Consider the following 27399-nt stretch of genomic DNA (forward strand, 5'->3'; position numbering starts at 1 on the left):
TTTTATTCTTCACACATCAACATAAATGACAAGGCAGTTTGTAGAAGCTGTTACCTATTTCCACCTTGGGTTTAAAACAGGTGTTTCCGTCAGCCATTTCTTTGTTAACTACAAGCTCCAGAAATCAGGGATGAGCTCTGAAGACTTGAAAAAAGCCTACTAGTTAATATTTACATTATCTGGTAGGGTTGCATACAGCATTCTTCAACCTTATCAGATCTGTTTTCCTCTTCTCACTTCAAAAGCCTTGCTCCTTAGAAGAACTTACTCTCAAGATCAAAACTTCTGAGAGAGTCGGAGACCTAATTCAGATTAGTTCAAGTTGTATAGGTGGCTGATGTTTAAATTCCTTAGAAAACAGAATTCCACCTTCTTCCCTGCAATCCAGAGACTAGTAAAGGTGTCACCTGTCACTAAAGGACATGGAATGATTCACACGAACACGTCTCAGTGGTATGACGGGAAAAGAAGTAACTTTATTTTTTGGCTCCAGTATTTACAGATTCTTGACAATGAGCAGGGATTGGATAACTAAGTTACCACCTTCCCAGTCACGCTGGTCATGTGAAATGTCCATCAAAGGACATTTCTTAGAAGGAATGTGTAAACACTTGTGTTTACAGTTACTTTCCTGGGAAAGTAACTAAAACCATGAAAACAAGATCAGAAGGTTTAGTTTTGAGGGCGACAGTCACCTCCCTCTGCTATTGAGGCATGCTTCCCCTGAACTAATAAAGACACATTCCCTCTCTTTGTGTAACTTGTTCCTACTATCCAGAAGTGGAAAAAAAATAACAATCTTCATGTTTTAAAACATTTACTTTTCATTTAAACTGTACTGATAAATTACTACTTTCTCCTCTTTTATGGTCTGTTACTAGTGAAGCTTGTCATGTTTGAAAGTTAAAGATTTTATTCAACAGGCCATTGTACTAAAAATATTTGGGTAGAGAACTTTACCAGGAGCCCCGCTTACAATAGTCACATTCAAATATGATAGGTCACCTTTTATATTTACAACACACATGCAATATTACCAAAACCCACCTTGAAAATGCTCAACTGCTTCAGCCAAGCTATATTCCTCTCTCAGGAATTGCAGAGCAAAGACAAAGGACAGTCCTTAAATGCTGAGTTGAGAACACATGCTCTGGAAACTATTTGGAAATGTTAGCTTACGTTTAAAATATCTAATGTCTCTAAGACAATAAAAATTTAAAAATTAACAGTTGTTTTAAAACCTCTTTAGGACAAATGATCAGACATTTAACATTTTAACATTCCACTATTATTTAGCCTTCAATTCTGGAAACATTAAGACATACAGGCCATCAAAATTAATGAAATTATTCACAGAAGAGGTCTACTGTTTGGGGAAATTATCCAAATTTTCACTTGTGGTGATATACACACCAACTTACAGCTTCTCCTCTAAACAGCATTTCTGAACTTAGTTCTGACTAGAAAACACCCAAAGCCTAAAGACCCCAAGGCTGAAGCAGCATACATTTCAAACACATCTAAAATACACAACTCAAGTTGCTCCACCCCAATGCATGCGTAAGCAATCACACTCCTCAAGCAACCCCAGCTTTTGGGAACTTACACAACCAACTCCCAACTGAATCAATAGCAGAACTCTCCGACTTGATTAGGTTCAACTGAGTCCAGCCTAGTACACACAAGAGCAGAGGATCTGTCCAGACTCCATGAAAGGAGTAATTGCAGTGTTGACACCCACCACTGATGGTCTCAACTCTATACAGCTATCAGTAGGTTTCCCACTTCTATCAGACATGTAAAAAGAAAAATATATTATCAGGAAAACCAGAAACACACTCTCCAAGTAGAGATGAGGGTGTCAACAAATGCAGAGATATTGGCATATGATCCAGTATTATCAGTATTTATACAGATAACAGTAAATATTAAATTATTGTAACTATTTATACAATAAGCAACAAAGCAAGGAGCACCATCATCATCAAGAAATTGATGAGCTGAACACAAACGAGTTGAGAGAAAGAGCAACCAATCATGTAACATGCTAAGTGGGACAATCTCTTGTGAGGAAAAAGCTATTGAATGCAATAGAGAACTAGAAAGCAACATCAGAAAATCAAAAACCAATTAAGTCAGCAGGGGGCTTCAAAATGCTTTCCCATAAGAAAAGGCATCAGAGTTACACTTACGCTGGAGGAGAGCAGGGGAGGCCAAATAAGAAAAAAGTACCCCAAAACAAGGGCTAAAAAATAATCTTGGAAGAAGAGATGGTCCCACTTCCAGTTACATTTAAAAAAAAACAAAAACAACTCACCAACAAGAAATGCAGCACAACAGTAAGCAAGGCTCAGTGCTGCTCAAGGGCTGAGAGGAAGAGGAAAGGCAGGACAGAGACTGAGGACATTGCACAGATCCCACCCAATCCCACCCCTGAACAACTGCAGACCCCTTCCCACTCCCTGACTGAGGCATGGCCCCAGAGTACCAGTGAGCACTGGATGAGGTATCCCATTCCTGCACAACTATGCACATACACCAAACCCAGCAACTCCTGAACTGCCTTAGGAAGACACACTGAGCTCCCAGTCAGAACAAACATCAACCTCAACGACTGACAAAAAAAAAAAATTTAATATCTCCCTTTTTTTTAGAAGCTAAAAAATGTAGGAAGAAGAATTAGCAGAGCTATATAGCTGATCACCATGACAGATAGAAGCAGAGCTCCAGATTTTCTGGCCTCTGTTTCAATACTTCAAACACCACTGACCTACATTATCTCTGTATTTATCACCTAGTTCTAATTTTCTCACTATTTCAATCTATGAGGTAATCTGGCTATTTTACTTCCTGTTCACTTTCCTGCAGAGTTAAACTTTAAATGAAATTTTTAAAAGCCACTACTTTGTCACAAAAAAACCCCACACCCTTCCTTGTCCTAGCTAATGCCAGATAAAAGACAAGATGCCACAATTTTACATTCATTAATATAAACTTTACAACAGGTCATGTAGCTTCAGCTATGCCCTAGGAAGTTCTAATTTTTGATTTTACCTGTAGCATTTCTGCCAAGTAGCAGATACAGGTTGCAGTAGTACCTGTGATATCAGCAGATTCACTTGTAGTCACATTACTTAGCTCTGTTTTGTGAGTTACAGACTCATCATATATTTACTTATTAACTCAAAACTCTCCTCCAGCGAAGTAATGCTCCTACCAAGGCAGGAGAGAGCCTTTTCCCCAGAGAACAGCTATCATCTAGAACAAATGAGCATCACCTGGATTCAGATGAAATTGCTCAATCATTAAAAAATACGTTGAGATCAAACAACCCATCCCCTGAAGCTATACAGGGCCAGCTCACAAATACAAATATTCACACTGGAGAGGAACAAGCAGCTTTACTTAGTGCCATCACTTTTAGCAGTAGTAAAGATTTGCATGAGCCCTCACACTTGGAAAGGTATCCTTCCAAACCTGAACTGCACTAACCAGGGTGGGCTCTGTGTGCCTGTCAACAGGCAGCTTGGACTCCTGTGCCACTGCCCACAGCCTTCTCACACCATGGCCTGACACACTCACCAAACTCATCCTACAGTGATGCCACTGCAAAACGCTGTACACAAAGGAGCTACCAAGAATCAGAACATTTTTGTTATCCCTTAATCTCTCACAGGAACTACAAAGGTACTACAGGATCTTTCCATCTCTACCATGCCACCTTCAGGAAAACAGATCAGCAGTCACAGGAACAGAAAAGTAAAAAAAAAAAAAAAAAAAAAAAAATTTTTTTTTTTATCATAAAAGGAGGAAATCTGAAAGTTCTCTTACACATTGAAAACACAAAAGCTGAATCCCTTCACAAAACAATTACCCAAGACCTACTTTTCTCTTCGCAAGAAACAAGAATTTAAATACCTTTCCTCTCCTCCCACCACAGAAAGATGGAAGATTTCATACCAAACTCCTCAGAAAAAAACCCCACAAAATCTCCTGCCTTGATTCAACTCTCAAGCTCCCAATAAGTTTTCAAATCCTGTGCCAAACACCAGAGAGTACATGAGTAAACAAACAAAAGAATTTCGCAACAGAATGTGATACACAAACAAAGGAAAAAATACTAAGTGTAGTTTAGAGGAGCGGCAGCAGGGAAATGGGTACAAAAACCTTTTGTGCTCTATCACACAGAAATTAATCACAAAAAAAAGGGGGGGGGGGGGAAATGAAACAGCACAAATTTCTCTGCCATTTTAAATGTAGGATATTCCTGGCATCCCTAAAGGATTCCCTGCATTTTCAGGGGAAAACACACATATATTTTACTGTCTAAGCCGCTATGGATCAAACACCTTTTGGCCACATATGTGACAGTTGTTATCCTTTCAAAGATATTCCACTAGGATTCTGTGCTGTCCCGTTAATATTTCAAGCATCAGAAAATGAAATTTGTTGCTTAGCATTTTTACGCATCACTTTCAACACAATAAAGCACACACCTGTTCCATCTGTTAACTTTAAAAACAACGTCTACTAGAAAATAAATTACAATTTATCTTGTAGCTCGTCCAAGAACTCAACCGGCCTTGAAGGGACTTGAAGGCGCCCTTACAAACCGGCCGTCAGACAGCAGCTCACTGCAAATACCTTTAGCCAGACAGAACATCTCCTGCTTCCATTAAAACCCATGAACGGTAAGTACTGCAGATGCTGTAATACTCGGGGCGCTTGTGCAGCCTAGGCAATAATAGACCAAGGGAAGGACGGGCACAAGTCCCGGCTGCTCGCAAGCCGGCACCGCGCCACAGCACAAACCAGCTCCTGAGGCAGCGCTCCCGCTTCAGCTGCGTGCTACCCCGAGCTCCGGGGACGGGCGCCGAGGCAGAACCCGCACCGCCGTCTTCTCGGCACAGAAACGGCCACGGCAGGCACGGTCCGCTCCCGGCGCTCGAGCAGAAGGCCCAGGGGCGCAGGGCAGAGTTCGAAGCGGGCCGGACCGCCGGGCAGAGGCAGCGGTGCCGGCAGAGGCGGCGAGAGGGCACGGGGCGGCCTCGCAGACAGAGCGGCCGAGGCCCAGCCGCGGAGGTCGGGGCAGACAGAGGCCCCAAGAGTCGCGCGGCCCCGGGCGGCGGGACCTGGAGGTCAGGGGAGGCCCAGCCTGGACAGCGGAGGCTCGAATCAGTCCCACTCACCAGGCCGGTCCCTGCAGCAGCAGCGGCGGACAGAGCAGGGCATTCAAAATGGCGGCGGCGCGGCCGCAGCACTGATACCGCAGGCGGAGGGATCCGCAAGCCGGCTCGCTCCCCGCCACCCCGCAGGCTCTCTTGACCGCGGGTGGGACGGTGGCCGTGCCGGGTTCGGTGGGAACGGGGCCGGGAGGGCGAGAGGGCGGGGAAGCTCCGCCGGCGGCGGGACGAAAAATGCCGCTTGCACTACTTTTCTTGGCGGAAGCACCCTTGAGGTTGGTCTTGGAAGGCAAGGTGCAGCTGCACCGTGGCAGTCCCTGATGACGTCACGCGCGGGGCGGTCCTGGAGGCACGCGCACCCCAGGTGGGGCCGGGGGGGACCCGTCGCCTGTGTCCGCGGTTCCGGGATCGGGGGGTTCCGAAGCCGGAGGGGGCAAAACCGCTCCCAGCCCGCGGAATCTCGCACTGTTTAAATATCCACCGGCGATGGGGGGAGCACAGTGTGCGGCAGTAAACGAGGCGTCTCTGGAAGAGGGTACAGAGCCACCCCCACCCCAGTCAGCTCTTCTGTCCCCACTTCCAGGACCTTATGCCACATTAACGATCACCGAATGATGGGAAAGTGCCCTCCGCGGAGCCCGGTCAGCAGCACGGGGCCGGCCGGACACTGCGGGGGTGCAAGAGAGGGCTCAGGCACGTTCAGACCGACGGCTTCCTCCGGGGAGCCGGGCCACGCTGCCGCGGGGCCCGCGCTGCTAGCCAGCCGCTGAGAGAGCCCATCCGGGGTGCGGGGCTAACCAAAGCCATACGGCGCTGCCGCCAGGTGACTCGCGCTGTGCGGCCGGGCCCCGGGCAGGGCCCTCAGACCGGGCCGGACTGAGACCCGAGCGGACGCAGCTGGTTGCCACGGCAACGGCGCTGTGGCTCCGTGACGCCATCCGGACGCGGCGGAATCACGACCCCTGCCGCCGAGCGAGTAGTTCCGGTGATGCGTCATTGCTATGCGACGCGTCATCGGCGTGCGCTACGGGTGGGGAGGAGCCGGTCCGGGCACCGGGCGGGCCCGTGGGGCCGGTCCGGGCCATGGAGGGTGAGCCGCGGGCACCGGGCGGGTACTGGGCGGGCCCGCGGGACGTGGTGAGGCGGGGTGCGCGACAAGCGCGGCCGGGATTTTGGGGCCGGGGTTGGGGACGGCGACCGGGCTCGGGCGTCTTCCGTCCCCGGCGTTTCGACCCTGGGCCAGGGGCCGTCGTCGTGCCCGTTCCCGGAGCCGGGGCTTGGGCCGCCCCGCGTTCCTGAGGCTAGGACTCATGGGTCCCTCTGTTCCTGGCACAGGTGAGGCGGCGACCGGCGGCGCGGATCCAGGAGCCCGCGCGTGGCAGCCCCAGTGGGTGCCCCCATGAACGAGCGTCGCGGCCGGGGCTGCCGGCACACCGCGGGGCGCCATGAGAGCGGGCCACGAGCGGAGCCAGGAGTGTCTCCCGCCAAAGAAACGGGAACTTGCCGCCGCCAACACTGTCACCGAGGCGGGACGGGCGGGGGGAGCCCAGGGTTCGGGCGAGGGCCCCGAATGGGCTCGTACGGCTCGGCCGGCTCCCGCCGCACCGCGCTACGGTCCTGGCGAGTCCCCCGAGGCGGCGGCGGGGCTGACGGTGGACCAGTATGGGATGCTCTACAAAGTGGCAGCACCGCCTGCCACCTTCTCCCCCACGGGCCTGCACCCCGTGGTGAACGTGAGCCCCCTGTCCCCCGCCTTCAACGTGACCTCGCCCATCATCCAGCACCCGGCGGTGCCCTTCCCCTCCCTCCACTATGCACAGATCCCTTCGGCTTCCCTGCAGCTCATCGGTTCCCACTACACAGTGCCCTATGCCATCCCTCCTGCCTTCCTGCCTAGCCCTCTCTTGTCTCCTTCCACCAACCTTACTGCCCCCCATGTCCCTCACTTTGTGCCATATGCCTCCCTGTTCACAGAAGAAGCTGCTCCTTCCCCCCAGACTACCTCTCCCACCCACAGCTTCAACAAATCCGCCTCTGCAGCCTCTTCTGGGCAGATGCAGCACCACGCTGCGCCTCAACCACTGGACATGGCACCGGGGAGAATTCCTGTTTATTATCAGATGTCCCGCCTCCCACCAGGGTATTCAGCCTATGAGGCACCTGTAGCAGGTGGTAGCCCGGAGTCTCCTCAGCAAGACAGTCAGCTGAGCTCAGAGGTGGCTGCGGCCAATGGTGGGCAGAGGCCCCGGGAGCAAAGTGTGGCCAGGAGGCCCAGCGAGGCTGTGGACTCTGCCTGCAGTGCAGCTGAGGACTGTCTGCCCCCCGGGGCTGCAGCAGGATGTATGGGCGATGGACAGTTCCTTCCAGGTTACCAGATGCTGGGAAGAGAGATCTCTGTGCCTACTCACAGGAACACCCCAGACACTGATCTGGAGGTTCAGAGGGTGGTGGGGGTGTTGGCATCTCAGGATTATCATGTTCTGGCAGCCCAGAGGAAAGATGGCCCAAGCCCTTTGAACCTTTGCCATAAAATCCAGGGAGACATGCTGAGGAACACCACAGACAGGGCTGCAGCTGGGAACAGCCAGTCCCGGAGCCCGTGTGGAATGTCCCCCGAAGAGACTGTGAGACAGAGACAGTTAGCCAAAGGAATGGTGATAGCCAATGGCAAGCCAGTACTTGTTCCCATTGGATCTGAGCCTGTCAGGTCTTCCGCTTCAGAAGCCCTGGTGAGGGAGAGCCCAGATGCACAGGCTCGAGGAAATGTACTTGAAAAGGAGCTGCCCCAGTTGCAGCCACCCAGCTCCTCACAACTGCCCTCTCACTTCATGAAAGGAGCCATCATCCAGCTGGCAACAGGAGAGCTGAAGCGGGTGGAGGACCTGCAGACTCAAGACTTTGTTCGCAGTGCGGAGGTGAGTGGAGGCCTGAAGATTGACTCCAGCACTGTGGTGGATATTCAGGAAAGCCAGTGGCCTGGGCTTGTCACACTGCATTTTGTGGTTGGGGAGCAGCAAAGTAAAGTGAGCATTGATGTGCCCCCAGAGCATCCCTTCTTTGTGTATGGCCAGGGCTGGTCCTCCTGCAGCCCCGGGAGGACTGCTCAGCTCTTTGCTTTGCCCTGTCACAGGCTGCAGGTGGGGGATGTCTGCATATCAATCAGTTTACAGAGCATGAATGGCAACTCGGCTTCTCAGGCCAACTCCCCTCTCACGGATCAGCTGGTATCTGCTAGGGAGAGATTGGAACAAACACCTCAGGGGCCCAGAGAGCCATCTGACAGAGCTGCTGAAAAGAAGAGCCACACAGATACAACCAGTATGGCCCAGAGCTCTCGTGCAGAATCTTCTCACCCTGAGGCTGGCAGTCTGTACAGTTTGGCCCCAGGCTTCCAAAGATACAGTGTGCAGGCAGAGGAGCCTCGTTCCCCTCTGCTCCGTCCCTCTTTCATTCCCCAGGAAGTCAAGCTGTCCATCGAAGGGCGTTCAAATGCAGGGAAATGATCCCTTGGAGGTGTGAGGTAGGGTGGCCAGAGCAGGTGAGCCTCACCGTCAGGTGGAGGAATTGCACAGACTCTGTTATAGGCTCACCAGCAAAGGCTGCTCTTGGCCTTGCAGGAGTTGCTCCATTCCAGTTCCATGGCTGACCCGTTCCTCCTGGGGAATCAGGAGGGCTCCAGTGCCTCAGGGAGCAGTGACAGGCTAGCTGGGGTGGGGAACAGGGATGCACTCATGAGTGTGTGATGAGAGCATTCCAGAGGCTGGAGGCTGGGGCCTTCTCCCACCTCCTGGGATAACTGACTCCCTGCAGGGCAGGGGCCGAGCATTCGAGGCAGGTAGGGAGATGAGGAGGGCAAACTTGGCTTAAGGTAGCAGATAAAATTGGTGAAGATTTTATGCCACCTTTCTCATGATGGGGAGAGATGGCTCCTCACTGGAGTTTGGGGGCTCTACTCCCAGTATCCCCTTTCTTCACACATGCACTTTAAAATGACCATTCACCGATGGAGCTCTCAAGGGCAGGATGGAGGTGCTTCTCTGGTGGTTCTGATTAACATCTCTTCCACTGAATCCAACTGCTCTTTTTTCTTTCAAAGAATGTATGGAATTGATTGAATCACAGAAATTCAAGAGGAAGGACCAAATGTATGGGCTTGGTTGCAGGTGACTAGGGAACTTGAGCACTTGAGAGGGGACACAGGTTGGGATGGGAGACATTTGTTTCCTGCTATAAAGTCTACTTAGTTGTTTTGCCACCAAATCAAATCTTTCTTCCCATGTTAATAACTTTCAAAAAAACCCCTCCTGGGCTTATAGCTTTTGCAGAGGCTTAACCTAGGGATGAATAGGGTTGGATATTTTTTGTTTGGTTGAATTTTGGTTTTGGGTATTTTATTGGTTCAGGGTTTTTTAAAATCAGCATTCTCTAGGGAAGGGTGAAAACATCCTTCTTCTGTGAGAAGACTGATGCTATTTTGTAATTAAGTCAGAAAAATGTTCCAGATGGCTAATCCTTCCCTGCAGGCAGTTTCCTGAATAAGCTGTAGACAAGAGACAAGTGTTTGTGCATGTGCAGGCAAGGTACAAAGTTTGTGCTAAGTACAATTCTATGACTAATATACGGACTCTAAAAATATCATAGCATCACAGGGCATTTTGGGGTAATTTTGTGTTAGTTTTTCTGATGCTTCTCTTTGGAGTTCCTCTGTAGAACAATGTGGTAAAATCAAGAGTAGTCTTTTTCATGGTGAGATTTAATACAATTGTGTATGAAGACCTGATTATGGTGATAACACTCTATTGAATGAAGGCTCCTGTAGTTACATTAATCTGCCCTCTCTGCAGGTGTGTTATGACACCATTGCTCAGCTAGGATAAAGAATAGTCACTGTTCTGGTGAGAAAACAGCTTTCGCTGACTTAACTTGGCTTGAGTATTCCTTCTATTCAGGTGCCCATCTCTATGCTAGGACCAGGCTTTGGAGGGGGCCTTTCTTAGTGTGCAGAGCCCTGATATTCAGCATGCCATTCCTGCCTCCCTGCTCTCATCTGCCTGAAATTTGTCAAGTGTGCCTGACTTTTGGGGCACCACTCCTCTCTGTCACAGAATGGTGTGTGTCAGCACCTCTCCTTGCAGTGGTACTGTCTCAGGGCTGTTCTGCACTCCCTAGGAGTGTGGTTGGCTTCTGCTAACTGTGCAATGGACACATTCTCTGTCTTTATTAGGCAAGTCAGTCTCCAGAATGCCCCTTCCATCCTGGCCTCAGTCCTGTTTTCCTAGCACATTGCTACCCATTTCTGTTGCCTTTAAAATGCCTGCACCAGGACAGGCCCTAGGTGAGATGTGTGCTAATCCTGCCCTCAGTGTTTGTGCCTCACAGGGTTCTCCAGAATGAGGATGCTGCCGCCGTATCACGTGTAGCTGCTTCCAAATGACACACTTCTGGTTTCATCAGCTGCATTTGGGATGTGTGAAGTCACAGTGATGCTGTTGTGTGAAGATTCTGCCTCCTCAGGTGCAGCGTTAGGGTTAGGGTTACAGATGTGGGAAGAGATGTTTTCACAGCTCTATTTGTCAGTGAAGTGTCCACCTGGGCCCCTTTGTCACCTGGGGGTGTCACAGCTCCTGCTGACTGGACTCTCCTACGTAAAACTCTCCATTAATGTTGGTAATTAGTACTTCAAGCGCAGGATAGCTGAGGTGTCTGTGGCCAAAGGCAGGAGGCAGAGGAGCCCAGGTTCTCATGCCTGTTCTATGCACGGTGCATGCAGAGGAATTCAGGGCTGTGACAGGCACTCGAGGAAGGGATCTCGTATGCATACAGCATATGAATGTACAGGGGCTGGTTACACCATAGAGGCAATGTCTGAGCAACTGAGGGTGCAGAGTCCCTTGAGTGTCTCTGAACACCAACGTCTGTCTTAGAGGGTTTGGAGAGCTTGCCTTATGCCATGTGTGTTACTGTAACTCCTCGACCTCAGCTGCACTGCGCAGTGGTCGGAATGGGCACTACTGACAAATGAGGCAAGATGCAGTGTGGCTTAAATAGCTTTGTACTGTAGGCAGGTGAAGGGCTGTGAAGGTGCTTGCCCTGTTGTTTACCTGGCTGCTGACCTGGACTTTGGCTTGCTGCACCTCTGTTGGGTGCAGTCCTGAGCTCTGTGGAACAGGCCAGTGTGAACTGGACCTTGGTGCTTTTACCCAGACTCCTGTCAGTCCTGCTGTTGTGTACGTTTCGGCTGCCTGCTCGTCCCTGGAAGCAGTGGTTTGAAGCACAGCTCATGACAAGGGACTGAGATGGAGAATCTATGTGTCTGGCTGTTTGCCCCAAAGGGTGGGCAGGCAAGGGCCACAGGCAACTCTCCAGCCCAGCTCAGCAGTACTGGTATCACAGGAACCTGTCCTTCCTGGGCAGGGCTGTATGCCTTAGCACCACAGTGGTGCTTGTATTGATCACTGAGGCTCTCCTGGGATGGGGCATGTGTGAGACAGGCTCTGCTGCAGGGAGTAAGGCTGTGAATGAGCCCATGGAGGAGGCTTTTATTTCTTGGGTTTACAGGGAAAGGAGGAGATCAAGCCAGGAAGACATTGCAGAGTGGGATGGTCACCTGGGCTTTTCTGCTGGCGGAGATGTGACAGACTTCTCAGAGAAATACACCATGTTCCTGCTGCTGTTGTGGAGGGTAGGAGAGCTGTGGTCTGTCCTGCCTGGAGGAGGCCCTAATCTTATCCAGCTCACACTCTGTAGCAGGAGCCCATGGGATGAAATAATGGGGTCTGTAGCTGTTTGTCCCATCTCATGGAACATGCTTTGGGTTAGCTGCACAGCGGAGCCAAGCCTGTCTCTGGGCTGTGCATTCACAGCAACGAGCGCTCATCACTACCAGACTATGCAGAGGAAGCTGTCTGGAAGGGAAGGAAGCTACAGAGGCCCCTCTGGCTTCCCCTTCCAGCTGCTGAGCAGCTTTTTATATTGCACTTTTCACATTAAGTGTCCCTGTCCCCACCCCACACTTCAAGTCACTTTGTCCCATAAAGAACTAACAATCCTTGTCTCAGAAAATATTGTGAAAGAAACTACAGCAGCTGGAGTAGCCCAAATGCTAGTTCCTGCCCACAGCAGCACACGTGCCTTTCCCCAGCATCACTCGCAAATGCTCCTTGTCTTTCAAGCTGTGCTAGAGCCTGACACTTGTCAGAAGCTGCTAAGACAGCTACAAATACACATTCAATATAGTTTGGCCCAGGGTGTTCCACATATAGTTTAAAATGCTGATGGTCCAGGCCCTTCCACGGCCTTCACACCTGTCCATCAAGGACAGAATTGCCCCCTAAGGTCCTTCAGGCTGCTGCCACCCACCCTGCCAACACACCCCTGGCACACTCGAGTTGTTTTTGGCTTTCATGGCACCTTAGCACCGGGGAGGGTCTGCTCACAGAGAGAGAGACACGGGGGAGCTGGCTGGGCTGCCCTGAGGCAGAGAGATGTTTGTAGATAAAAGTGCTGACCCCTCACTATAATCCCCAGTATATGGCTGTATTAACATGTAACCGATGCAGTGTATCTAAAGCCTTAGAACTAGTCAGGTGCTCCCCTCCAACTTTGTCCCTGCCCCTTTCCTCCTACCTGATCTTTAACAAAGCATTAATAATTCTAAGGATAATCTCTATTTTGTTGTGCTTTTTTTGTAACTGTTTTAAATAAATCAATTTGTACTGTATATTTGTACTTTGGTGAGATCCTTTTTCCTGTTTTACCATTTTAAGTCTGTACTTGCCTACAAACAGATTGTATTTTTATTGTTAATGCTTTTATGAATATTGCATTTAACTTGTTGACTCTGTAAACACAGTATATATCTATATACATATATATATATATATCTATATATAAACCAATAGCTTTTCCTTTGGTGTTTGAGACTTTTTGCTTGTCTGCAGTATCACTGGTCATTAGCTTGTGACTTCTCTGGATTTACACAGTGATCTGGAGACTCATGTCAAGGGCAAGATACAGGGTGAAAGACTGATTATTAGCCATAATTCTGTGTTTTCAGATACTTTTGTGTTATGTGGTCTCTCCTGAACCCCTTAGAATAAAGATAAGGTGTCAGTGATGCTACAGGGAAAGTTCCAGCTGCATGTTGCAGAGTAAAGGTACATTGCTGCTGGGCAAGCAAAACATGAGGCAGAGAAAAAGCAGATACTGCCAGAAGCAAACTGGGAATTTTAGTATGAAAATGAACAGAAGTAAGGAGAAAAATGAGAGATCACAGAACAAAAGGGGGACATGAACAAAGGAACATGGAACTGAACAGCTCCTTTACAGTGCCTTTTCCCAAAGAGAGAGAAGCAGGGATGGCTCCTGGGTTCAGTTCTACATGATGAATGAACGTCATGTTCAAACAGCTTCTGTACAGGGAGGAAACTAAATGTTGCAGTGGCAGGTGGAGAAAACTTGCACTGAAAAGATTCAATGCTGTTCCCTAGCAGCATCCCCAGGGCTGGCTATAAGAGTAGTTCATTATTGCCAGAAAAATGCAACATTATGCATTTTGAAGGTAACTTTTAATTAGGGCTTTAAGGGACTGCAATCAACCATTTTTCAAACTGAAAAATTAGTAGGAAATGAGGATTTTAAGTAATCTGATCAAAAGACTTTGCTTCTTGTTTTAACTTTACTCGTCTGATCTCAAGTAGCGGTCTTGTGACCACCATTTCTAACTTAAAGAAGAGAAACAGCAATCAGAGAGAAGACAGTACTTCCCAAGGTGTTTAAACCATCTGTGACTCTAGACCTTAACTGGAAATGCTATGGAGGTAATAGGGGTTTTCAGGCTACAAAACACAGAAGTGTGGCACACTGCCTTTTGGTGGGCCGATATCTAAAAACCACAAAGCTACATCAAGCATTTTCAAGTACTTATTCTTAAAAGAAGCCAAATAGTGGAGAGTATACCACTTCTTTGCCCTGCCATGAGTCCCTCTGTGCCACTGCTTTGCCTTTTGCAGTTTAAAGATGCCTAGATATAATTTCCATAGTTGAATAGTTTTAACAGTGATTTCTATTAGTGATGGGCACCTTTTCTTGTAGGCACAGGCTACGATCACATTTTGCCTCCAGTATGTCTGTGTTGCTCTTGCACTGGGGACTCCAGCACTGGACACAGGTCTCTAGATGTGGCCTCACCACTGCTGAATAAAGGCAAAAGCAAACCCATAGAGTCCTAGACACTGAACTACTCTATTACCATTCAATCAATTCTTTCACTTGCAAACCTGAAATGCTGTTTAAGTGAAAATTAACTAGTGAGTAAAGCAGCAAACTTGTTTGCTATTTGTTTACCTTGGCCAGTCTTTCACTGTTTTGTTTTTTTTTTTTTAATCTAAAAACAGGACCTCAGGTTCCTTAGTTTTTCCATGGATGCTACTGCAACTAAGTATGTAATAATGATGTTTAAAAAAAGGGTGTGCACAGTAATTTCCAGAAGGACATTCTCCTTTGTTTCCTTTTTATGGGCACAAACGGCAAATGATTTACTCCTGGAGGACTTGTGGCCTATCTGTCTTCAGCTCTGTAACTCGTGCTGCAGTAAACAAGATCCTTTTTTCTTGAGGTGGGTTTCACCTACAGCATAACTGCAGCAGTCTAGACACATTTACGGGGCAAGGGCCCAAAAACAGGACAAAGCACAAAAGGTAAGGAAGGGGACTAATACATGTGAACATGAAGTAATGTCAATTAATACGTTAATTTATTTTCGTTCTGTCACAGGTTGTGACTTGGCCCCCAGAGCAGACTGTATCCTCAGAATCTGCTCCCACCAGAGCTGCTTTGGCAGGCATCTCTCAGCTCTGTTCTCCTCCTGGGTTCAGAGGAAAACCATAACCACCTGTCAGGGAGGCTCAGGCAGGGACCCACAGCAGCCTCCTGAGTGCAGAAGCCTGCTAGTGCACATGTGGCAGGTGCAGCAAAGGCAGCACAGTTCTCGGCTGTGGTTTAGTGCAACGCACTGTTGCTCTGCTCCTCAAAGGTCATTTTGCCCAGCAGCTGGCTCTCCAGCTCCACATTGCTTACTGGCAGCTGAAAGAAATTCATCTCAGCTGCCAAAGCAGCCATGGCAGAGGGGTCCTGGCCAAACTGTGCCCGGAGCATCATATCCATTTTCTCCAGGCGCCGCTTGAGCCTCTTGGCCTCACGCTCCCGGATGAGCCGGGCTTGTCGCTTCTCAGGGGTCTCGTTGGCACGTTTCAGGCGCATGGCTTCCCGGTCCCTCTGCAGCCGCCGTGCCCGCTGCTCATCTGTCTCCTGCATGCGCTGCAGCCGCTTGGCTTCCCGGTCCCGCATGCGCCTCACTTCCCGCTCCTCGGGTGTCTCATTGTCCCGCCGGCTCTTCTTGGCTGTGCGCTCCCGCTCCAGGCGCTGCAGCCGCACTTCCAGGGGCTCGTTCTGGCGCCGCAGGGCCCACTTGCGCATGCCGGGGGTTTGCGCCTCGAGTAGCTTACGGTATGCGGCGCAGTTGTTGCACACCAGGAGGATGCCCGCAGGATACACAGGGGTGCAAAAGGCAACATCCTTACCCTCGGTGCTGGAGGGGCCCTGGCTCTGTGGTGCTGGCAGCCGATCTGCACTGAGCACTTCTGGCAGCTTCTCACTGCAAAGCAGGATGAATGGAGTCAGAGGCTTGGTGCTGTGGGCAGAGTCCTCATCTCTGAGTGCCCATGGGCTGCTGTGAACAATGTTCCCACTACAGCCCGTGGCAGAGGCCTCTGCTAAATCATTTGCCCACAGATATGTCTAAGTGTCTAAAATAAAGCACTATCCTAGCCAGGGTAAGGAAGTGGATTAGCCCAGAGCAATATCTGGGTTGGAAGAGTACAAGAGTGGGAACAAACCAGCAAACTGCTTCTCCCCTTTATCTCTGAATTTCTCCTTTTAGCCCCATTCCGCTAGTCAGTGGATAATCACCCACTAAGCGGGACACAAAGAAAGAATTTGGTCTCTGCCTGTAGTCCTGCTCTGGACATGACAAACACATCTGGATAGTGCAGCCTTACTCCAGTGAATTGCTGGGCAAGGAAAGGGGTGGATTGTTCTCCAGTGACTTGAGCCCACAGTGCATTCTGCACTTCTCTAGCCCTGCACAGTGTTAAGAACGACCCTTTTACCAGCACAACCTGCGGACATCTTGGCAGGGGATGCAGAACTGCAGACAGGAAGGGATCAAGAGAATGTCACTCACTGGGGGTGTTTAGCACTGTCCTACAGGCCTCAGTGGGTCCAGAGCCACAACTTCTGAGTCATTCAAGGCAACCCACCTAATCTTTAATGTGCTGCCCTGGCCCACCCACTGGCCAGGGTGACCCTGACCTGTTGAAGGTGGCGTGGCTGGTGAAGCGTGCTCCACAAACTGCACAGTTGGACAGCTGGTCCTCTGAGTGGATCAGGAGATGTCTTCCAAGGGATCCTGGGGAGCTGAGGGCTCTGCCACACACAGGACACAGGTAGCTCTTGGCACTCACCACCGCTCCAGTGTGCTGCAAAACAACCATTCGGGTGGTAGTTACACATTGCCTAGCTCCCTGCCCAGTCCAAGGCATGCTAAAACCATTCTGTTCAGCCTCTTGGAATGGGAATCCTTTACCACTAAACTTCTGTCTGCTAGATTTTAGACCAACCTCAAGACAATTAATTTGGTATGTCACAGGTCAGACAAGGAGAAAACCCCTGTACAGCTCAACTCCAGTGCAGGAGAAAAAATTAAGGCCTAAACACTTGGATTGTAAGACCTGACTTTTGTTTTCAGAAATGCATTTGAGGAGCTGCTTGCTGGTGCAGGACAAAGCATGACTCAATTAACAGCAAGGCAAGATGCTGGTGAGGAAGCACTTGAAAGGAGACAGCTGGAACAGGTAAGCGGCCAATTCAGTTCTGCTTCATTCCTTCTGCTACAGACTTTGATGTGCTATGAAGAAAGCACTGACAACAAAATCTAAGACTTCACCACAGATTTCTTGCAACACTGGAATTACTTTGAGGAAGAATAGCTATTCTCATGGGTAATTACAGGAACTGTAATGAGGTATAAAATAAATTATTAAGAGGAAGGTTTCTTATCTCACTGAATGATATAAAAATTGCTTCCGTGTTTAGTTTGATGGAACTGTCTGGTTTTAGCCTGAAATACTTGCAGAAACTGGCTTGGCATAGAGTTATGTTTTCCAGATCAATAGATCAGGGCCTTGCTAATTCTTTCCCCTGGATGCCCTCTGGACACATAGTTTACAGCTGTAAACTTCAGTCACATCCTAGCTAGAAACTCAGTTCTGTGGTTGCCAGGACCAGAACAAACTTATCCTGGGCTTTGAGTTGTTTCTAGATTTGAGGCTTCAGGTCAGAGACACTCCACAGTTTGGAACTATCCCTACCTGGTACACGTGTGCAATGAGTTGATCTCTGCTTCCACACTCCAGCTGGCAGAGGGGGCATTGTGACAGTCCCAGCATGGGCTCAGTGTTCAAACTCCCAGGCACCTAGGGGTAGGAACAGCCACTTATGTGTAAGGTACACAGACCCCCCACAGGCACACTGCCCTTCCTCAGCTCCTCCCAACACTGCCGACAGATCCAGTGCTGTGTGCTCAGACCTGCCAGGCTGGCTTGCGTGCTTGACACCTGAAAGAAACCTCCTTCATGTAGCCTCTGGGCAAAACTCTTGCATCTCATGGAGAGGAGGCAGAGGCCTGACAGCCTCACTTGCCTCCAGGTTCTTGCCAGCACAGGGACTCTAGAAGGCAGGGCCTGTTCTGTGGCAAAGGGAAGCCAATTGGAGAATGGCACCAGAACCAAGGGAAGCAGGGACACATTGCAAACATCTTGGCCAGTTTGTGCCTGCTGTCTCCTGTTCCAGGCATTCAGAAAGCTCTCCATACCTTTTCCTCCTTTCAGAAGACATTGTTTGGAGGAGGTGGGAGAGAGAGAAAGATAAAGAAACGTGATGGGGATAGGAAGTATTTAGACAGTACCCTTCTCTCTCCCTGGAGGCTACAGTGAGTGGAGAGCCAGTACAGACTTGCCTCATTTTCTCTCATCAATGGGGTTCCACCCACAGGTCGTTCTGAATTTTCTAATTCCTTCTTCACTTTCACCACTGAGCCATCTTCCTCAGATGTATGGGAAGAAACTTCATCCTGAGTGGTTTCCTCATCATCGCTGCCACCTGAAATGTGCAAAACAGTTATACCAAGTGTCAGGACCCTGAGGGCACTCATAGGCCTTAACTGTCCTGACCAGCATTACAAGGGGTCTCTACCCACCTCCTGCAACTAGGGGTTCCATTTAAACTCAGTCTAGGGCACTTGAGTCCCTGGGCATGGCCTCTTACACTGCCTTGCTTGACAACTGCCAGACCTTCAGCCAAGAGCTGCTGCTGTTCCTACCCTGCTCTGGCGATATGGGACTGGGTCCCATGGCATTGCCCAGTCTGTGCTGTGCTGGTCCGGTTATTAGGACAAATCTGCACTGGAGCAAAGGGCTAACCTGGAGGACAGCTGGGCAAGAGAGTGCTCAGAGGAGCCACACACACTGTATAGCCCTCAGACTCACCCCTTTCTAGAGTCTCCCCAGTCTACTACCTTGGTGGTACTGCAAGGGGCAGAACTCACTGCTGCTGGAGTCAGGGTCTTGCAGTGGACGAATTGTTGGCCTTTGGTCCCCAAGAGTTGCAGGAAAGCTGTTTTTCATCATGGCTTGACGGGCTTGCTCCTCCAGCCCTGCAAAGACTTGCTCCCCTAGCAGCCACAAAGACAAAGAGTCAGACTGGTGCTGTTCCAATGCTTCCACCACCAAGACTTGCCAAAAATACAACAGGCACGGGGCTGCTCACCTGCACTGTGCAGAACCTCTGGAGTCATCTCTTGGAAAGCACTTAGGTCACTTCTCTGCTTGCCTACCCTGCCACACCAGCCTCTGGCACCTGCTGATGTGAGTCCAGTGCCTGGATGTAGAAGAGTCTCACTAGTGGCAATGTGCAGCACTGGGCTCCATATACTATGTATATGCTGCTTCAGCCACAAAATACCTCTGACCCCCTGTATCTGCCATAAATAGCCAGGTGGCTCTTGCTGCTACCAAGCTATCCACCAATATCCTACGGCACAATTGTAGGGTGGGGGGAAGCCCCTGGGGACTGTGACAGTATCCCAGATCAGGGATAATACTATATAGCTATATAGTATTATAAGAGCTATATAGCTCTTCTGAATTATCAATTTATTTATTTATTCCTGCTATAGCAGGCATTTTGCACAAAAATAACACCTCCCTAAGTGCCTGGTACCTCACCTGCCCTTCACAGTGATATGAAAACTAGGGGTTGTCCTTGGCATGTTCTGTCACCTTCTTCTGTCCCAGGAGGGATGAGGACAAGCTGTCTTTACAGAAGGTATCTATGCTTGGAGCTGTGTTCTCCTGTGTATATGATGGATAGAAAACTACCTTGCCTTGTTCAGGAATGGCTCTCACTAAAATAAATCTCATTGGCACTTCATGTATTCAAAATAGAAACCTAAGGGAATGAACCCAGAAAGCTAAGTCGGCGTGTTTAGAACAAAACAATTTGTTTTGTTGAAAGCAGCAAGCTCAGCTCAATAAGAGATGGCACATACCTTTAAAAAAAGTAGTTACTTGTGCTCTGAATAAAAACTTCTTACAGCAATACCTGCTCCAAGAAGTTTTGGTTCCAGAGAGTAACAATAAAAGGCAATAATTAATTTTCATATTAAAGCAAACAAATTACACTGTTCCAGGTGTAGTCATGATTTACCTTTTCCAGTGGATGAGCTGGGAGGCTTGGGAAAGATGCTGTGGTTCCCAGCAGGCTGGCTTTTGGGTTGCATTTATCAACTGATTCGTAAGCACTCAAGAACCATTCAAAGCATGAATGTGAAAATGCCAAGGAAAATGCAGTGCGTTTTTTACACAAAATCAAAACATAGCTTTCAGAAGACTATGTTATGTTACCTTTTAGTACAGGGCCACAGCAGCCACCAGTATAAGCAGGAAATTGAACTCCTGAGAGAGAGCACCAGTCCTGTTACAAGGACAGGTACATTCCCGTCTGCTGAACTGTTCCAGCCAGTGTTGCTCCACTCACACTGCCTTCCTTGGGGCTCACCTTGCAATTTTGGCATGGTTTTAAAAAGCTATCATTTATGGAAGATTTCAAAGACCCTCAGAAGTTTCACTGAGACTGTGGGAGAAGAGTTTTAGTTCCCAATGTCCCCATGTAGGTTTCCAAAAGCATTTGAAGGCTTTTATCATTCTGTTTCAGAAATGTGAGAAAGGGTGCTGTAGAGATTTGAGAACACAATCCATGTGCCTGAGGAGAGGGGCTGAGGAGCACCAAGTCTATTTCTCATTGAAAGCAGCAGGGACCATCATGACTGCTGTGACACTCCATCAGAAGCCATTCCAGCAATGAATGGTTTTCATGACCTGGAATGCTTTTATGTGTGGACCACAGCCTCACATTGGTGGGACAACTGTACAAGCACCACAGAATTCCAGTGCCTCTCCAAGAAGCAGAAACCCACAAACCACCAGGGTAGAAGTCCACAGACCAAAAAAAGCATTGCAAGAGAAAGAGAAAGCATGGTGAAATGAGGAAACCCGCAGAACATAGGACAGATGTAAAACTACCATGGGAGATGTCCTGCTACCTTTGACAGAGTTCCAAAACAGTTCCTGAATTCCACTGAGGCTGCTCATGGAAGCAATTACATGTTTGTTTTCTTCCCTCTTTTCCCTTTCAGACAGATTACACTCCCACTGAGCATCAGCCTGGAGTCCAAAAGCAGGGCAGGTCCCTGCTCAGCTATGCAAACCACGCAGACAGTCTGCAGGACTTAAGAGCTGGAATCTTTATCTGAGGCGACAGAAGGAACTCCTCACACAAGGAACACTGGCATCAGTCACAGTAACTGGGAGAAATTGTGTATGCCTTTAGCCTTTGTAGAACACCCCCACAGCCCACAGAGCATTGACTCAGCACAGTGCAGAGAACAACCAGCTTACAGCCAGCAGTGCAAGCTGTTAACCAAACCCATGCTGTTAGCAGGCGATGTCCTGTGCATCCTCCCCAGCATCTAAAAACATCACGGCACTGGGAAAGGCAAACATGGAAAAACACTGTCTTCCACTTGTACAAAATTTCTTATGTGTTATAGTAGTGTACAAAAGAACTTAGGAAAGTGTCCTGTTCATCTACAGACTAAGTCTTACTTCAATGAAGTTTTACAGCTTTAATGTTTGATAGGTCCAGGGCTATACTTTTGATGTTTCTGCACACACATGCTCACAAACAGACACACCCCCACCTCCACCCCACTTTGGGTACACTTCCATTCATTTGGAAGGGAAGTTAAGACAAGGCAACAGCTTTAGGATCACTGCCGTAAGTAAAGAATGTTATGCTCAATAGTGAATTCACAGACTCTTCTCCAGAAGTTTCTTTATTAAATACAAAAAGGGCTGCAGGCTGACCACAACACCAAAACAAGTCACTGTAGTTGTTTACAAACAGCTAGAGATGTAGGACAAGAGATCACACAAATGCCTCTGCTTTGTATTCCATTCTCCTCTCCAAACTGCTGTGAATGAGTGGGATGCCAAGTGAGCAGTGGTGGAAGTAGGGGACAGCCCTGTGGTACTGTGTAACATGGACAGGCATGATTGCTAGGGTCTGCTGGGGTATCAGCAGACCTTGAGCCCTTCCCTTCTTGAACTGTGTAAATGCACGATAACTGTCAGGTGTTCTGGAAAATAAACACAGAAACAAACAACTCCCACCCCAAAATCCACAAAACAAAATTCAAAGGGACTACATCATTCTCCTGCCTTCCTTCCTAAACAGAAAGGTCTCTCATAGGTAAGTCATTTTATTCCCTCCTTGTACATCAATTAAAAGTCCCTGTTCATGTAGGTCTTCTCTGTGTTCCTGGACCTGAAATTTGCAAGTCTTTCCACCACTGTGGATCTATTCCACCTGCCCCATGGCTATTCTGGGTTGTCCACACTGCTGTAGTGGTTACTGAAATGAAAAACAACACAATTGAAAGGGTTAACAATGGCAGTCCATGGAGCCCTTCAGAACCAAGGGATTTGATGCAAGTAACATTTCTGCTCGGCTGTGAATGCTGGAAACTATTTCTCGCAAGATACTTTCCCTTCAAAATGGGAATATTATAGACAGGAGAATCCAAGGAACACCAAAGAGCACAGAACATGTATGTTAGAGAGAAAGGGAAGGAAACAGAGCATTAATGGGACATCAGAACCATGATAAATAGAGCTTGGAAGCAGAAATTAATCTGACTAACAAAAGCTCTTCTCCAGAGTTCTAAAATAAGCATCAGTTGCAGAGGGCACAAGCAATAGAAAGCAAAGCAGCTTGTGGACAGCAGGGAAAGAGAAGTGCATGCTAGTACCTGCAACAAATTTTGGCAAGCACAAAGACAGAAAGTGGTCAGTGACTGATGGGGTGACAGCGCAATGAATGCAAGAACAGATGAATTGCTTAGAGTTTTTATACTTTTATACTGCATACTCTGGGAGAAAAATAAAGACCAAATAGAATCAATTAAGGTATCTCCACACAAACAATCTAACTGCATTTTATTTTTCAACAAGTATATTCCACTACTACTGCTCTGCTTGTTAGCACTTTGTCAAGAGTGTTTTTCATGCACCACATGGCAAAATAAAATTATATTCTTCAGAGCCATTTATGTGCTGCAGGTGAAAGAAGACAAAACTGCGGGACTGGCCATCATGCACGGAAAGACTTTTGTGATAAATTTTACCACAGTTTTTACCATTGTTTCAGTATTATTTTGAATTTCCTTCTATTTAAAACTGTTTTGAATTTAATCTCCTAGCTGGTTGCTCTGCTTGCCAAGCAAAGTGATTCTGTCCTAAATGAGGACAGCAAACCATGTTGTTGTGAGAGCAAGGTGAAATGAGGACCATGCCAAGCCTGGAAAGTAATCCTGGAAAGAGGAGACACCAAGCAAGCCAAGGAGAGGAGATCGGCAGCTGTCACTCTCCCTAGTCAGTCCAAGACGGAAGAGAAGATGGAGTGGCCATGCAAGGAAGAAGTAGGCACCATCCTCCCATCAAATCTGTCCAGTCATATATGCACAGTCATATTTATGCAAATCCAAAAGGCAGTTCCCCAGCCCCGTAGCCTGCCAAATCCGACCCCAGCTGCAGGCAACTGCGTAAAAAGCTGCATACCTGCTGTCCCTTTCATTCCTCTCCTCCCAACCACTGCAGTCCCTGTGAAGAAGTCTCAGTAACGTGTCTGCTATGTCTCAGCCTGACTCCTCATTCTGCTGTCTCACCCCGTTCTTGGAGCCGGTGTTTTCTCCGATTATCCTCGTCAGGGCACTGCACGGCATTTCTGGGCCCTCCAGACACACAGCAGGCTAGGTAGACAGAGAAGTCCCAACGATTTCGTGGTGTTCATCGTAAGACAGATGAGATTTTTCATCCCACGGTGAAGACATCACCACTGACAAGTTTCTGGTATCTCTCGGTCCCCTTATTTTCTTGTGGTTCTACTTGTTGCTCTCGATGGCTCCTGCTGAATAGTTGCTCTGTAGCAACATACTGCATGTAAAGGAGATGAACAGGTCCCAGAATTCCACTCCACGGCAAACCTGATGCTACAACCTCCTGCCCCCTGGTAGAGTGTTTGTCAGACAGCTTCCTCCAAAACCAAGATTGGAGATACAATCATTTGTATTGCATATAAAAAAAGCAATGTTCACTGTGACAACAGTGCTCATCTGAATTTTGTGATATGTAGAGTTCTGTACATGATAGTACAAGCTTCTGAAGAACATAACCCTTATGCAGCGAAGTGCAGAAAAGCACCCAGCTAAACACCATGGAAACCCTACTGGCACCATTAGAGCTGCTGTAGTGCTTGGTTTCCATATGCAAGAGATCCCGACTCTGGCCCAGGGGAGACAGCTTATGTGCATACATGACATAAACCTGAGCTCAATGGCAGCAGTAATGCCTGGGCACTCTCAGAAGCAGAAGTGTGTGGACACAAGGGATGTTACTGGCATCAGAGGACAAAATAATGAACGTACCAAATTTCTCAAAGAATGACAACTCCAAAGTCATTAATGTACTATCAGACAAATTACACCTATACTCTGCCCACTGTGGAACCCAGCAACCAGAAGCAGGAATCAGAGAGCACGAGGTAATGCAGGTGCCACAAGCCACACTCCTTGAGAACCTCACTCTGGCCAACGAGGACAGCTCAGCTGGTTCTGCCAAGCTGCCCAGACAGTGGGGCTGCAAGTCTCAGACAGAGGCAGCTCTTCCCAGTGCACTCACCAAGTATGCAAGGTGTCAGCTCCAGCCCAGTGTTTCCCCTTGCACAGAGAGCAGCATGCACAGATGCCTGTTGCGTGCCTGTGCACAGAGGCAGCACACAAACACACAGACATGCAAGCCAGCAGCACCAGCAATGAGGCAGTGTTAGGGCTGCAGCACTCAGCTCTGTCTCATACCCCTGACAGCTACTGCAGCAAAAAAACCACAGGGCCCTCTCAGCAGCCTTGCTCTCACAGGTCTATAGAAATGGAAATTTGTTTTCCTAATTCCAGCCCAAATTCCAAGCATGTTTCCAGCCACAAAGCTGGGTATGATCAAGGGCATATTTTCAGGCCCCTCAAATCCTGTTAGCTGCCAAACAAAAGCTATGTATGTGTGGTTTCCCCTCTGCAGCCAAACCTTCATCTGCGTCTCCCAGCTCCACTGGTGCCTGGCTCTAGCCTGCCCACGAGAAGTGCTGATGCACAGCATCTTCGACCCTTTCACTGTCAAACAAATACTATGGTCTTGGCAATGATGGAGAAACAGAGATCCATCTTACCACCTCAGCTCAAGAATGATCTGGCACACAGCATTTATTTGTCCTGTAAATTATTTGGCCCCCACCCATTCCTTGACAGAAGAGAGCAAATGGCTTTATTTCATTATCTGGTAAGAAACTGAGGTACAGTGAGCTTAAGTAACATGCCCACGATCAGTCAGCTGAGTCTGTGGTAGGGTGAAGATCAAAACCCAGGACTTGCTGGCTTTTAGCCAGCATGCTCCAACCACCTTGCCTAGAACTTCCTTTGCTACTCAAGAGAGGCCAGAGCCCCAAGCCACATTTTCTAGTATTCTAACTTGTACTTTTGGCAGTGTGAATGCAAAGCCCAGCTACAGGCCCTACACATACTCACCTACCTTTACAGCATTAGCTGTTTGTTCAAGCCTATCCCTGTCCTGCTATGCCAGGACACAGCCAGCTTCCCTGATGCACAGAGCTCAGTTTCTCTTCTTATACACCCTAAGACAAAACATGAGTAACCACCATTCCCTACAAGCTGTCCCTTCCCATCACTCCCACCATTCCACTCCTCCCCACCCCACCTCACCCCACAACCCAGACAGAGCTAGGGTCCCACAGTGCTGCATAACACCATACTCACAGTGAACTTTGTTAGGAGTGGTCTGTTTCCGACGGGACATGTTTCCCTGACCTGGGAGCACAGAGTATTCCTCCCCTCTGCAAAGGGCTCATCTGAGAAGAGAAGAGTCTGTCACATACTTCACTGAAATCCTCCAAATCCCTGGCCAAGCTCTGCTGGCTGTCCCAGGGTCATTCCCCACCCTTCTGCCTATGGGGCTCGTTCTACATCACCACAGCTGGATTCCAGGCCAGCATCCAACACATTCCACATGCATGTCAAAAAGCACTGTGCACAGAGCAGTCCTACCCAGTTCTCAGACAAAGATTTAAGCAATCCTGACCCCCCAAAAGTTGAGTGTCCCCTTCAAAAATTACTGCAACCTCAGCCCCAACACTCTTCTCCCTCATGCCCATTCCTGCAGCCTAATAATCATCCTTTACGTTGAACTGACAAAGGAAGGTGGAATTTCCAACTGTTCCCTTGGAAAGAGAGGCAAAAGGAGGAGCTGAACCCATTTCCCACAAGACACATGGACACAGAGTACCCGTCAGCCTCCTCAGAGGGACAAACACACGGATTTTGTCAGTCTCTCGCTGACAGAGAGACACAGACATCCCATCAGCTTTCTCAGACATAGGGACAAAAGGATCGTCTCAGTCTCGCACTGCCAGACGGACACAGGGATCCCATCAGCCTTCTCGGATGGATGGGCACGAAGACCTCGGCAACCTCCCCAGCCATCGGGACCAGCCGGCAGTCCCAGCACACGGGAGACGTCAGGAAAGACCGGGCCCGCAAGCGGCCGGACATCGAGACAAAGGGATGCGGCTCCTCTGGCATCGAGGCGGACGCGGGAACCCTGCCCGGGCCCCCGCGGTCCCGACCGGGCAGCCCTGACAGCCAGACCGGCCCTGGCAGCGGAGGTCCCGCCGCAAGGCCCGTTTCGCCCCTCGCGGGCGGCAGCCCTAGCCCAGCACAGCTTACCCGGTCCTGCCGCAGGCGCCGGGAGCCGCGGACAGACAAAGAGCAGCGGACAGACGGACGGGCAAGATGGCGGAGGGCGCCGCCGCGCGGGCCACGGCTCGGCACCGGGAGGGCACGGCAGGCACGGCTGGTACCGGCTCGTCCACAGCCCCCAGGTGCCGGCTTTTCATCGCCTGAAGCGTCTCACCTGTCTGCCATGGATCCAGCCCAGCGCGCGACTCCTGACCGCCCGAGGGAGCTCATCCGTGCCTGCGACGAGGCTCGCTCGCCCCGGCCGCCTCCGTCAGGAGCTCACCGGGAGCCCTCGTGCCGCCCCAGCTCACGAGACTCTCGCGTACCCTGCAAAGCCAAAATGCACGGGTTTAGTATTAACTTAGACCCACGGCGCACGCTATGAACTCACGCACCTGCTGAGAGGTGAACCGCCCCGGGGGGCTCGGGGCCGCCTCCCCTCGCGGGTCACCGAGCGCCGCCGCGGGATCAGCGGGCCCCCTCGGAACGCCCGCTGGGCCCGCTTACCCGGGGACTGCGGCACCGGGCCACGGCCCGGGCTGGACTTCGGTCCGACTCTCCTTCGCGGTGGCGCCAGCGCCGTGCGGCCCTCAGAGAGCCGAGGACTCCGCGGGCAGGTTACAGCACCCGGCGGAACGCCGCGTTACCGGAACCGCCGCGCCAGGGGCGGGCACCGGCGGG

At 49.4% G+C, this 27399-nt stretch overlaps 3 protein-coding genes across 21 annotated transcripts in view; 1 reads left to right on the forward strand and 2 right to left on the reverse strand.

Moving 5' to 3' along the window:
- AP1G1 (adaptor related protein complex 1 subunit gamma 1) overlaps window positions 1–5488 on the reverse strand; it is a 38873-nt gene extending 33385 nt beyond the window's left edge. Inside the window, exon 1 of one of the 3 annotated variants that reach the window (XM_015639724.2) lies at window positions 5190–5488. The gene's annotated coding sequence lies outside the window, so the exon portion shown is untranslated. The other 2 variants (XM_033517256.1, XM_015639726.3) reach the window with 2 other exon arrangements.
- A 38-nt stretch (window positions 5489–5526) lies between these two features.
- ATXN1L (ataxin 1 like) lies at window positions 5527–22162 on the forward strand. Of its 2 annotated transcripts, XR_004499107.1 has the most exons (4): window positions 5527–6273; window positions 6519–8098; window positions 16990–17095; window positions 20995–22162. XR_004499107.1 is itself a non-coding variant. In XM_033517257.1 (2 exons), exon 2 carries the CDS (start codon window positions 6629–6631, stop codon window positions 8684–8686), a length of 2058 nt encoding a protein of 685 aa, XP_033373148.1. In that variant the 5' UTR covers window positions 5528–6273; window positions 6519–6628; the 3' UTR covers window positions 8687–12903. The 2 variants fall into 2 exon arrangements, 1 of the variants encoding a protein (XP_033373148.1); XM_033517257.1 differs by lacking the exons at window positions 16990–17095; window positions 20995–22162 and having other exon boundaries at window positions 5528–6273; window positions 6519–12903.
- On the reverse strand, window positions 14905–27374 carry ZNF821 (zinc finger protein 821). Of its 16 annotated transcripts, none has more exons than XM_033517261.1 (9): window positions 27114–27215; window positions 26894–27045; window positions 25741–25832; window positions 19068–19178; window positions 18817–18972; window positions 18259–18401; window positions 17612–17716; window positions 16554–16720; window positions 14905–15837 (listed from the first exon to the last, which is right to left on the reverse strand). In XM_033517261.1, exons 3-9 carry the CDS (start codon window positions 25778–25780, stop codon window positions 15183–15185), a joined length of 1377 nt encoding a protein of 458 aa, XP_033373152.1. In that variant the 5' UTR covers window positions 25781–25832; window positions 26894–27045; window positions 27114–27215; the 3' UTR covers window positions 14905–15182. The 16 variants fall into 16 exon arrangements, 6 of the variants coding, with proteins under 6 accessions (XP_033373152.1, XP_033373153.1, XP_033373151.1 ...); XM_033517260.1 differs by lacking the exon at window positions 27114–27215 and adding an exon at window positions 27226–27374 and having other exon boundaries at window positions 14916–15837; XM_015639730.3 differs by lacking the exon at window positions 27114–27215 and adding an exon at window positions 27226–27372 and having other exon boundaries at window positions 14916–15837; window positions 18847–18972.
- Between the last annotated feature and the right edge of the window lie 25 nt (window positions 27375–27399).

This window comes from Parus major, chromosome 11 (genome assembly GCF_001522545.3).
Source record: "Parus major isolate Abel chromosome 11, Parus_major1.1, whole genome shotgun sequence".
Classification (NCBI taxonomy): Eukaryota; Metazoa; Chordata; class Aves; order Passeriformes; family Paridae; genus Parus; species Parus major.

What these genes read in the sequence shown, in the direction of transcription:
- ATXN1L (XM_033517257.1), top strand. Translation starts at nt 6,629, where the DNA reads ATGAGAGCGGGCCACGAGCGGAGCCAGGAGTGTCTCCCGCCAAAGAAA.
- ZNF821 (XM_033517261.1), bottom strand. Translation starts at nt 25,780, where the DNA reads ATGTCCCGTCGGAAACAGACCACTCCTAACAAAGTTCACT. An exon ending in CACTCCTAACAAAGTTCACT is followed by an intron (nt 19,179 to 25,740) that starts GTGAGTATGGTG and finishes TTCTACATCCAG; the next exon opens with GCACTGGACTCACATCAGCA. An exon ending in CATTGATGAGAGAAAATGAG is followed by an intron (nt 17,717 to 18,258) that starts GCAAGTCTGTAC and finishes TCCTACCCCTAG; the next exon opens with GTGCCTGGGAGTTTGAACAC.